Consider the following 13,549-nt stretch of genomic DNA (forward strand, 5'->3'; position numbering starts at 1 on the left):
ATTATTTAAACTTATCTATTGATAATTATTTCAACTATTTTCGAGTATTTCTTCATCATTAGAAATTATTTAAAATTATTAAAAATTTTTAATCATTATAAATCATTTTTCGTCCTGCCGATTTTCCATTATCAAAAATGATTAATTGTGAAATTTCTAAAATGATTTAAAAAGATTATTCTATCATATCGAATCGTTTTTTTTAATCAAGGTCATTTTCCAAAAAATACACTAAAATTTCAGCTCCGATCAATCGGGAGTGGGTCAACCACCTCCCCGTTTTCAGCACTAAAATAAAACTCTAGGTTCTAAACAAAAAAAAAATCATACGTCATGATTCATGATTAAAAAAAAAACTGTAAAAGAGATGACTAATGGCCGTGAGCGGAATTACCCTATTTTCCGCAGCCGACAGTACACGGAATAAACATCACCCGCAGATATATCAACGTAAATTACAAACTTTTCCCAAGGTGCGGAACAGTCAACAATCTAACTCTATATTAGTACAGTTTTTAGCAGGATACTAAGGACAATACTAGAAAAAAAAAAATACTTTATATAAATAAAATATTATCTTTAAAATTTGTAAAAATTATCTTTAATGTATTAGCTATCAACTTTTTTTTTTTTTTTACTAGAGACTCTGGTAAATTTTACTCTGATACCTTTTATAAAGTATTTCTGTTACTTTGTAATGATAGAGTAGCGTCCTACAACCCCACGATTACAATGCAGTCCTATAATTTTTCTAATGAATTTAACAGTAAATTTCAAAGAAAATTTTTTTCCACCCTCCAATTACAACAAAAAAAAATATTAAATAATAATTATGAACCGAGTGCTCTATATCTGTTGCCAATAAGAATGTGCTTAGTGGCCCTGTCAATGGAATTTGCCGTTGTCGTTGGGCCTTTATTTAAATAACTACATTACAAAAAAACTTCCGTATCGACCGAAGATAACATCTTTTGAATCAAGTGGCAGTAGTAACCGATTATAGATAAGTATCTCTTAAGCCACGAAGTAAAATTCAAGAAAGCAATTCTCACACAATGACACCGAGTCATTAAAACAATTTTTCCTGAATCAAGATAGTTAATTAAATTAATAATGGTGTTTTTTCTTCTCTCATCACCCTTAGGCACAAATAATGCCGCTGCAGCGTACAAAAGCTTGACCACCTCCTCGGACTCACAATATTTGAACCGGTCCATCGTTCATCGATAAATCACGAGGTGTTGAAGACTACTTCTTCGTCTCGGCGCATACTGGGGGGTTGGAATCCGAATCAGTGTCTAGAATTCGACATGAAACCGCACGGAAGCGGCGACTAGGGAACGCCTGCGCGTAATTTGTGCACCCTCACCGATAGCACAGACCATTCCCTTGTTTCACCCCGAAGCCTCCCCTCCGCCTTGTTCTGTTCACCCTTTCCGCAACTCCGCTACTCCGCCACCCTTAAGTTTCTCCGCTACCCCTACCCTTCCTTCTACTCTCTTTTTTTACCGACGTACCTCCTGTGGCGCCACTTCCAGTCGGGGTCAGTTCAGTCTACGTGAGACCGGAGTCTCCGGTGCACCACATCTCCCGGTTTGTTGTCATCCTTTTACGTGTAACGCCCTGGCTCGTGTCACCGTCTGCTTTATTAATTATTAATTATTAATTATTAATTATCAATTATTCATGTTTTTTATTTCGTTTGTTGTTGATTAATTAAAAATATACAAATGTGAATATTTATAGTAGCTGGGTATTCATTTCCACTGCCGTGTAGTGAAATGCATCGCATTACGAGCAATTATTTATTTTTACTATCGGGTAGTAACTGCATTACATGTGAGTGTTAGTGCTTTGATTTATTATGTGAAGTGAGTGCATTATTTTACGGAAAACGGAGCAAACGTTCAACTGGTACTGAGACATGAGAAACACCAGGGTGGGTTTTTTTTTTAATTTTTATTTACAAATCATTTTAGGAAAATATTTATTGACTTTTTCCGACAAGAAAATTATTTAGAAAATTTCTTTACCGAGCTCGAGATTGTTTTTTTGAAAATAAGAAATTTATTTTCTTTTTAAAAAAAATTAAAATTTTTTTTTTGTTCCGTAAAAAATTTTTTTTAATAAAACTCAAGATAATTTTTGAGATTTGATAATACTGCTTTCAATTTTAAAAATTTTAATAACAAATCAATTACAATAAAAAAATGCTACTAAAAATTTTCACTTGTAATTTTTATTAATTTTTACATGTGAAATTTTTTAATTGCATTGTTATAAAATTTTAAAATAATCTTTAATATCTGTCATTAAATTTTTTCATCAAAGTTTTTTTTTATCAAGCTCATTTTTTTTTTCAAATCTATCAATTTTTTTCAATGTATTTTTTTTAACGTGAAAAAATTTTTTAATCGCAATAATATTTTTTTTTAAATTCAAGAATTAATTTTTTTTAAACAAAAAAATTTTTTAAGCAAGCTAAATTTTTTTTTAATTCAAAAATAAATTTTCTGAACAAAGTTTAGGATGTTTTTTAAAATCATCTAAAATTTCAAATTAATATAAGTTAAAAACTGAAATTAAAATTCAGTAAAAGTGGATATTTAAAAATTCTTAATATTTTTATAAAAAAATTTAAAAAAAATGCGCTCATATTTTTTTTTTATTTAGACCAAAATTTTTTTCTTTAAAAAATCAAAAATTTATAAACTGCACATTCTACAAATGTTCTACACGTGCATAATCTTAATATTATTCCGTAATAACTCAACTGAAAAATGAAAAGAGACAGAATTTAAGCTTATCAAACTGCTATTCCCCGTATCGTTATTTTTTATTCTACGCTCGCAGACGTTCGTCAGTAACTCGGTTTAAAATACCGGTAATGTATAACATAAATTTTAAAAATGTTTACAAAGAAGTTTCCAAATCCTTAAAGTACACATTTTCTTTTATAATATTGTTTGTTTTTATTACGTCCATTATGTGAAAGCGTATCACTATCTTAAACTACTTCCATATTAAATTCTTAAACTAATTTTTCTAATCGTACATCCGTTAAAAATACACCTGTTAATGTTTTACAATTAATTTAAATTTTAAAAGACTGTCAATTTTTTTCTTTCTTCAATTAGGAGTTAATTAAATTAAAACATTTTTAAATTCCAAAACTCAAGTTCTTTTAGTAATTATAATTAGCACGTTTTTAATAGAGAAAAATAAAAAAAATTTTTTAATTCAAAAAATCGCTCAACTTTTTCACAAAAATTATATTAATAATTAAATAAATAAAAGCGCAACAATGATAATAATTTTTGACCTGTAATTAAATCTAATTAATGAATAAAAAATTTTTTTATTTTCAACTCAATGAAGCCGAGTCAAATAATTAATAAAAAAAAAAAAAAACAACATAATAATTTTCAATTAATTTCGACATACTTTTATAAAATAATTGCGGATAGTTAATTTAAATTTCATTGTTTATTTTCAATTAACCGTATTTTTGTCGGGGTAAATAGAGTCTGTCACTGTTATTTTTGCTGAAATTAAATTTTCGTTTTTATTCTTTGTGCATTTCAATAAAAATGTCCTTTAATTTAAAAAATTTTCTATTTATTTTTTTTTCATCTCAATTATAAAGTTCGGATTTAAATTTAGCTCCAATTTTTTTATTACCGACTTTTTTACAGTCGCGATAAATTGAAGTTAGTTCGCTTTCTGTTTTAGAAAAAAAAAAAAAAAAATGACAAGCAAAATTTTGGGGTAAAAATAATTGAAATTAAAAAAAAAATTACGAAAAATAAAAATCAAATTTTTTAGTGAAAAATTTTACACTTATAGTAGGTAGTTTATTATTATTAGAAAGAGTAACCAAATTTAAACTGTGTACTATGTATGTAGGTCTGTATACAAAAGAATAAATAAATAAATCATACACAGCGAGTCAGTGTACTGAAAGAATCGATAGTCTGCGTGTACGCGGGCAATCTAGTTAAGAAATTAAAAATAAAAAGAATTTAATCTTTAATATATTATTTGATCAACTTTTTTTATCTTCTATCTCCGAGGAATATTTACAAGTATATTTTCCTTCGGTAGTTTTTTAGTAAATAATTTTTAATTTAGTAAAAAAACACACAGGGAAAGAAGTAAGGCACGAAAAAAGGCGATCTAGGTCAGCTTAAATTTTTGGGGTCATTATAAATTTATGAACTGGGTTTTAAAATTTTTAGATTTTTTCGTCTAACTAAAAATAAGGGTAGAATTTCTCTTGAAGTTTAACGTCGGCGTTTAAAAATAAGATAACATTTTTTTTATGTAATGAAAATAAATAAGTAAACGTTTTTACTTACCTTGAAAAAGTGGAGGATTAATAATGGAGTAGAATTTATTTAAACAGAAGAAAGGATTAACTTTATTCAGAAAAAAATATTTCTTGAACTAAGGAAACTCGTGGGAAGAAGCTATATTAACATATTGCTTCAAGAATTTTTTTTTTTTTCGGTTTTTAAATTTTTGTTTTGTAATAAGTTTATGTTTGTTCAAAAGTGTAAGTTTTTAACTCAATATTATCTAATTCTCAAAACAAACATATTTTCTTCGGATGAATAAAAATTCACACTAGATGGCGCGTCAGCAAACAACAGCCGTATTACTGATGACAAATGTCATTTTTTTTCGGTTAGTTGTAAGTTTTTATTTTTTACATCAGAAAATTGTCTTTGAATTTAATTATTTTTGCAATGCATGAATAAATATAAATCTTATCATTTAATTAATAATAATTTAATTTAATAAATAAGAAAATTTTTAAAAAAGTCGGGATTATCTTGAATCAATTTTACTGGTCTCAAACCAAGAGAAAAAAATTAATTTAATAAAAAAAAATTTTTTAAACAAAATAAAAAAAAAATTAATTGTTTAAAGTCGCATAAACTACTAAGGTAATGAGCGACTACGATAAAATCAAGAAAATTATACTTTAGTCAAATAAATATGTACCTTGATTGAAAACAATAAAATATTCTGTCGAAGGATAAAATTCTTGATTAAACTTTTTTTTAATCTCCATTAAAGAGTTATAATTTATTCTTTCAAGTGTGACGTTCTCTTTAATTAAGAGATGTAAACATTTTAAAACAAGACTGAAATTTCAAAGATAAATATTTTCATTTGAACCGTTATTTTTTTCTGTGAACGATGTAGTCTTGTTCAAGTTTGAAATAAATTTATTAGTCCAAAAGTTGTGTTTGAAAAATGGATTGATTTTTTTCTACAAATAACTTTGAACTAAATGATAAAAAAAAAAAACAGTATAATTTCAAAAGTATATTTTAGATCTTGATTTCTATTCGGAAAATCGAGAAATTAATCTGGTAAGGCTGAATAGCGTTAAAATTTTTCATTTTGATAAATAGTTCAATTTCTTTGATCGAAACATTGAAAAATAATATTTGAAATATGAAATCATGCGAAACATTTCTCTGTGCTATAAATATATCCAGAAAGAAACATCGTATTTGACACACAACTAAACAATGAAAATATACCTTGCATTGAGTACAACCGTGCGTGACGTCACGAACCGCTCTAGTTTCGATCGGAACTCTGGTTTTAAAACTGGAGTTTACATTCAAACTTTACTGAGCAGAGGGAAAACATAAAATCTAGTAAAAAAAAAATTTATAGACAAAAAAATTTAAGAATTTCACTTACTGGATTTTTTCAACCCCCGGGCTGAAAATTTTTGTAATAAAAGAAAAAAAAACGATCGGTGGAACGGGAATATGTGGATGAATTATAAAGAAAAACGAAAATTCATTATTCATTATTTAGAAATCTTTCACTGGATTATACGTCAGCAATAAATCATGCAACGAATTAAATTATTCTTTTGATAAAAAAACGAAATTATAAAAAAATTTATTTATCCATAAATGTCAGTTTATCATTGTCTGGTTGTGTATGTATTTCATTTTATTTATACTTAAAACTCCCGTGTAAATCTCCCGTGTAAATCTCCCGTGGAACGGAATAGATAAAAAAACGGAGGGTGGATTTTTTTCAAGTTCCTAATAACGATTTATGGCGGAAAAAGGAAAATAGGAAAGGGGAATATAAAGATTGATAACTATTCATCTCATTTTTATTCATTCATTTATAATCTTGTCTTGTAAAAGGAAATTTTTTAAATAGAGTGGAGCATCATAAGGTTTTTAACTGCTGCCGTTGTATTAAACCTCATGAGAATGAGAATAAGACGAGTTTTCTTAAAAAATCTAATGACTTTTTATTAAAGAATTTAGATGGTTTTATGTTACGGATTATTAAATTCCGCTGAGATAATGAGGTAATATCAGAAGATATTTTAATTACATGCCGCTTTAAGGAATATTATTACTAAATGGCTAAAGAATTTTTTTCATAAATAAAAAAAAAAGCACGACCTTTTTTTACGCATTGTAATCTTTATTATCACGTGTTCTTTATAGAATGTATATGAAAAATTTTTATTAAAATTATAGATTTTTAAAGTTTAAAAATAGGACATTTTTTAAGTTACGAAAATATGTTCTTATAATTTTTATAAAATTTTTTATAAAATTTTTAAAATTATATTAGATAAAAAAAAAAGGTTGCAAAATAAAATATTAAAAAAATGAAATTTGGATCTCTGTAACTCAGAAAATTATTTAAATTTTTCTTGAAATTCTATTCTTGGTGAAAATAATTTTTTCTTAATTATTTCTCAAGAAATAAAATCATGCAAAAATTAAAATTTAATAATCTGAAATTTTTTTTTGAAATTTATTTAAATGACTAGATTAATTAGGAAATTTATCAAGATACAAAAAATTATTTTTATGATTTATCAAAATTTTTGATAGTTTCTGAGACCTTTGCAGAAAAATAAAAAAAAAGTCGCTAAAAATAAATATAAGACAAAACTCGATAAATGTTAAATATTTTGAGTAGATAAAGTAAATTTTTTTTTTTTTTTTAATAAAACGATTTTAAAAAATAAATTTTTCAAGTAGTAAAAAGTATATTATGCAGCCCATAAATTTTTTATAGTTTTTAAAATATTAATAAAAAGTTAACCCTTCAAATGCAAAATTAAATTAACCATTAGCGATTATATGAAAGGGGTTCATTAATTTTCATTAAGAATTATTATCTCTAATTTATCCGGAAAAATGTATATTTTTTTTCATTTGACCGTAAAAGATAGTAATTCAGAAAATATGATGTCACATAAAAGAGATAAGAACCAGAGAGGAGTGACAACAAAAGGGGGTTAAAGCATAATGTCAAAAAAATATACTCCGTGCTACATGTATACACTAGATACGGCCATAAGTACTCCCTATGCAGATGTATATGTGTATATACATTAACGAATGCCGTAGGAAAGTCGATTGCTCATGAAAACCCGAGAAAATGTGTTACCGCTGTCTCGAGGATAGACATATGAAAAAATTAGAGATCTACTATGTCCTTATTGAATTTTTTTGTTTATCATAATTTTCTCGATAGCATTAAATTATCGCGGAACAAAAATGGTATCTATTTTTTGACACTTGTTGACTTTTGGTCCTTGAAATTAAACAAAAAACCTTTTTATAGAAGATGTAACAAATTACGGAGTCTCCAGTGACTCGAATGATCATGAAATAAAATTCTAGAGCCTGTCATATAAGTCTATTTATATTAATTAAAAATTTAAATGCAATAAAATAGAGTTATGGCGTTTATAAAAATTAAATAAATTTTCTGATAAATCATAATAATTACGGTTATAGCCAGTGAAATTAAACAAAAATCTGATCAATTATTCCCTTCCGTGCATGCACTTTTTTATTATAACAGGCCGAAATAATAAAAATTAATCATAAAACTCACTTTTGACATCAAAACTGTGTTAACGACCACTTTTCACAATTTTGTTCTCATAAAACTTTCAGCCTATAAATAGAATTGCGAGTAGTCGGAATAATTTAGCATGTGTCTTATATATAGATTAATAACAAAAACTACCTGGACATGCACAATTACAACCCGTGCGGCTATTATTCACTGATCGTCTGACATTACACCTCCCCATTTATTTACGACCTGAACTCGGCATAAATTTTATGCTTTGATATTTACAATTGTACGTTGTAATTTGTTAAGAATTTTTATGTTACAATTATCATCATTGTCAAATCAATATCAATCCTATTATTATTATTAGATCATTGTTATTATCATTATTAATATCAATATCGATATAATTAATAATCATACACTGATAGAAAAACGATCTTGATTCAAGAAATTTTTTTTCTTAAAAATTTGAACTCTTGAATTTTGAATATTACATTTTTAATAACTTTAGAAAAAAAATTCCAAATTTCGTTTTTTTTTCCGTCAACATTTTGATCAAAAAAAAAAAAAAAAAAAGAAATTTTCAAAATTATTTCTTGACGATCATAAATTATCGGATTACATGTTTGTCCAAAAAATTTTAAACGACTGAATAAATCGAGTCTCAATTACAACACTCGAATTAACTTTCCATGAAACTATTCCTCAATAAACCCATTCACCCATTTATTTGTTGTTTCGACATTTGTTTTAAAAAAATCCATCTGCTCATTGTTGTTCTTTCGTTGCAAAACATTTCATACCCAAACAATAATAAATGCATTAAAAAAAAAAAAAAAAAAAACAGATCGAAACATTGTAATGGTGTTTTCAACCCCACTATCGAATGGCTCATTACAATATTTCATTATTACAGATTCAAATTTAAAAATCAAATACTTACATAAACAATGTCACGCACAAAACTTCAACATTAAAAGACAAATTCAACTAAACATTGTTGACTTTATAATCCAAGCGATTGTCTTTACATCACGATCAATATCTTGAGGACCGTGTTTAATTATATTGTTTGGCGTTCTAGAATCGTTTTAGTATGATTGAATAAAAAATATAACTCGACAATTGCTGCTTAAACTTTAACAGAATTAGTAATAACAATGAAAAAGCATAATGAGTTTGTTACAGTAATTTAAAATTTTATCTCCGTGCAATTAATCAAAAGAACTCATAAAACCTCCATATTTTACCCGAGACATGAAAATATTAAAAAACAGAGCATACAGCATCATTAGGATTTAAGAGTTTCACCCTTTTCTTTTTCCATTCTTTTTTAATTTTTTTATTTTATCCAACAAACAACAAAACTCAAACTAAAAACCCACCCACCCTTTACTTTGCCTTTTATCTTAGCTGTGCTCCTCATTTCGGTCGACTTGGATTCCTAACTGAGAGCAATGTATATAGCGTCTAGGCGTACTCTTTGCTCCCATTCTTCTTCTTTTTTTGTTAAATTCTCGCCTCCACAACCCTTGTCACTCCTGGCCCTTCCCTACTTTTACCTTCACCCTTACCCTTTTCTAACTTATACTTATACTTGCACCCACAAGCGTGTTCTTCTGTCCCGACTACACACCATTCTTTACACCCTAGTTTTCTAGTGCTCACCTTTCACCATTCACCATTCGTCAGTCGCTCGTCATGTACCGTTATTCCCAAGACCTTTATCCCTGTTATCTTCTCGACTTTTTTACTTCTCTGTGACCTTAATTCCGTGAAATTGAGTCAATAAAAAAAATTACCGAGCATTTGTATGTCGTTGTTATACCACTATATTAGGCTCCTTTTTATGCTTTGAATAATAAATATGTTCAGATAAATAAATAACGGTAGTTAAAATAATAATAAGGGCATATCTCTAAATATACGCCCTTATGGCATTGCAGAACCAAAAGGGCGTATAAAAAAAATTTTTTTGCTTCAATCAATATAAAAATAGTAAAAACATGAAAATCTATGAGAAAACGAACACAAAATTTTTTTTAATATACGCCCTTATGGTTTTAAGAAAAATTTTTTTTAAAGTCATAAGGGCGTACCTATTTTTTCGATTTATTATTAATTATAGATCAGAGTAAATAATAAATGTTACGGGTGATAAAAAATATCACACTACAACTTAATTTATTTGAAAAAATATTTATTTAAGTAAAAAAGAAAAATTTTGAATTGATTTTTGATCTACTCTTAAGTTTCTTATAATTTTAATAATTCCAAAATTTATCATTAAAAATATAAATAATTCAAAAATTAAAAAAATACGATTTTTTTCTTACTCTGACATATAATTGATAATAAACCGAAAAAATAGGATACGCCCTTATGACTTTAAAAAAAATTTTTCTTAAAACCTTAAGGGCGTATATTGAAAAATTTTTTTTTTCATTTTTTCCATAGATTTTAATTTTTTTATTATTTTTACATCGATTGGAACAAAAAAAAATTTTTTTATTAAATATTTAAATATTTAATTAGTTTAAATGTGTTCGTGGAACCGCCACTTGATAAAAAAAATACTTGAACTATAAAACAAAATTTTAAAAAGGAACTAAAAGACTGAATTTTATTGAATACTTTCACTAATTAAAATACTAACTAAAAATCTAAAATTAAAAATACTCAAATAATCGAATTGAAAAGTTAATCAACGACAAGTGATAAATAATTTAAACATTGCTCTGAAAACACTTATTGGATGAAAAATTTTTCATTAAACCATTAGCATAAACTCCCCTGACAAACGCTAAAAATTTCCATCTCAAATAATTTCCAACACCAGTTAAGACCTCAATAAATAATTCACAAGAATACAAAGATTACCTTCTATCCCTGTCCCTTGGATTGGAAGCTCCAAGCTCAAATACAAATCCATTCGTATAAATCAGGAAAAAAAAAAAAAAAGAAAAATACAAAACAAAATAAAACTCGACTAAAAAAACTCTCTTCCTTTTCATTTCACTCAATCATCCGTTCACTCGTTAAAATCATTAATTTTATTTTAAAAGTAAACCCCCATCTCAATCACCCTCTATAAACCCACCCCCTCCCTTCCCGCTTGCTATCGGCGTTTCTCTTAACGCGATTATCGAAGCACGAGTGAACTTGACTCGAGAATATTTTACGCTTGACACTATTCTTTACAGCCTTCTTTGTGTCTGAGAACTCCCAATATTCGCACTCAACCTCCATCCCCTGCTTCGTCTCTCCTTTTCGTCCTTCCGCTTTCTACTTCCTTCCTGACCTAAACCTTAACGTCATAATTAAACCTTTGCACCTAGTGCTATCAATTTAGATCCAAAATACCCATTATAATTAGCAGTTGTAATTAGAGCTTCTTATTAAGAGTTTTAGAAGTAATTAAAAAATTTTTGCGGTTCAAACATTTATCAGCTTAAAAATTTTTCAACTCAAATTTTTTATTGCTGAATTACAATAAATCCTAAAACGAAGTTTTATACTCATAAAAATAGACAGAAACATTTGTATCTTAAATCGCAACATAATTCAATTAATCATTGGCAATACTCTATTGCAGGTGACGCCACGTGGATTAGCAGCAGTAGCAGTCACAGCTATTGGTTGCCAGCGGTAGCAGTAAGCCGATTAAGTCTTAACTCGCCAATCGCCGGGGAAGCCAGTCGATAAAACCAGGAACCAGCATCTGTCTATTGCCCGTTCCCAGAACTAATCCACGATGAATCTGATCAACATGGACGCGGAGAACCGCGTTGTCCTGAACATAGGAGGGATCAGGCACGAAACCTACAAGGCGACCCTCAAAAAAATACCAGCCACAAGGTTGTCCAGGCTAACAGAAGCACTCGCCAATTATGACCCCATTTTGAATGAATATTTCTTTGATCGACATCCTGGCGTCTTTGCCCAAGTTCTCAACTATTATCGCACTGGAAAGCTACACTATCCTACAGACGTTTGTGGTCCTCTTTTTGAAGAGGAACTTGAGTTTTGGGGGCTTGATTCTAATCAAGTGGAACCTTGCTGTTGGATGACGTATACACAGGTAAGATATTTATTTAACATTTATAATAATGTTGTTAGATTGGTTACTTTTCGGAAAAAAATGTCTGGGAAAATTTACGATACAACTTTTGTAAAGCTGAACTGTACTTTTATTACAATAAATTTTCAAATATTTTAGAAGAAAATTTACTATTTATTCATGAAATTTTACAACTTACTATTGTAAAAATTAAGAGATTAAAATTTCCAGTGTTGCCTCTGTACCTTTCCAATAGAACTATAACAAATTTTACAATAGTTGAATTGGAATGTTTCTCAATTAGTTTGAGTAATGACCGTGCACAGTGCTAGACTCCGAGTTTATGTAAATGTTAAAGGACACGAGTACTAGTTTACCTCGGATAGCGTAGAGGGAGAGTCTCTGACTACCATCCAAAAGTTCTGGGTTCGATTCCCGGATAGGACGAAAATTCCGATTTCTTTTTTCGGTTACTGTATAGTTACCAATTAGTCCAACCTCTCCCATCTCTCTCCCTCCCTAAAATTTCTTTTAAAAAAACCGGGTGTCAATTTTTACAATAGTTGAATTGTAAAGCTTACAAACACATATTGTATAATTTGCTCTATATTATTCGACTTTTTAAGTTTCTTGCTAGCCTTGTTTGTTGGATAAAATTTACAATAGTAGATCGTAAAAATTACTAAATGAGAAGTATTGTCCACCATTACTATTTAATTTAATAAAAATTACGATAGTAAAATAGTAAAAATTCCTTCAATTTTCTTTCCGTGTAATCTTGCATCTAATCCAGGTAGAGTTTTTTGCGATTGAATCTGATGTTATCTGACTAAATTAATTCAATTCTGATTATATTCGATGATTTAGTGCAGTTCTAGTCATATATAATCAAATCTAACGTTATAGCCAGATCTGATCATGTCCAATGAAGTATCTAATCCAGATCTGGTAATATTTGATCAAATTTGATCAAATTTAACGTTCTCCAACAAAATTTGATCAGAACTAATCATATTCGATAAAGGATTCAGCGTCAATATAATTTTATCTGATCAGATTTTATTGTCATTAAATTGAAGCATTCCATTGATTAATTTGGCTGAAATTTACACAGATTGAACGTAATTCAACCATAAACAGTCAGACATGATTACACCTCTCTTTTACGTCTGATTAGGCATAACAAGATCTGCCTAGATGTAATTCGATCTAAACGAACGATCACTCGGTTGTTTGCGAAGGAATTGAACTGGATGATGATAGTGTGATAATGAGAACGACGCGAATGATGACGAACCTAACTGGAATCAATAGACGGTGGGAGTATTCTATTAGTTATGTGTTATGTCAAACGGAGCATTTCCATCCAATCCACGTACACGTCAGCTCGTACTCGCGAATTCTCTCATTCGCGTTATAGACCGTTTGATGGAAGATTTAATACTGTGGACCGCAATAGCGTTGATGATTCTATACCTTCGACATGAACATTTGCGCAATCTATTGCTTTACATTGAACGAACGATCAACGACAACGTTCTCTGGCATTGCCGTTTAAAATTATAGCTTCAAGTGCTTCACAGATAAATTTAAATAGATTATTTTTCAATTGGG

The 13,549-nt window shown here is 28.4% G+C and overlaps 1 protein-coding gene across 1 annotated transcript in view; it reads left to right on the plus strand.

Annotated features, from left to right (window-relative positions):
- The first annotated feature begins 1,591 nt into the window (after positions 1-1,591).
- Positions 1,592-13,549, plus strand: part of LOC141532765 (potassium voltage-gated channel protein Shaw) — a 28,544-nt gene continuing 16,586 nt past the window's right edge. The window contains exons 1-2 of the mRNA XM_074251255.1: positions 1,592-1,939; positions 11,471-11,956. Coding sequence (XP_074107356.1) covers positions 11,630-11,956 — 327 coding nt within the window. The 5' untranslated portion in view covers positions 1,592-1,939; positions 11,471-11,629. The remainder of the gene's footprint in view (positions 1,940-11,470; positions 11,957-13,549) is intronic.

This window comes from Cotesia typhae, unplaced genomic scaffold, assembly GCF_013202065.1.
Source record: "Cotesia typhae breed Kobodo isofemale line unplaced genomic scaffold, CoteBio_Ctyphae contig_69, whole genome shotgun sequence".
Lineage (NCBI taxonomy): Eukaryota > Metazoa > Arthropoda > Insecta > Hymenoptera > Braconidae > Cotesia > Cotesia typhae.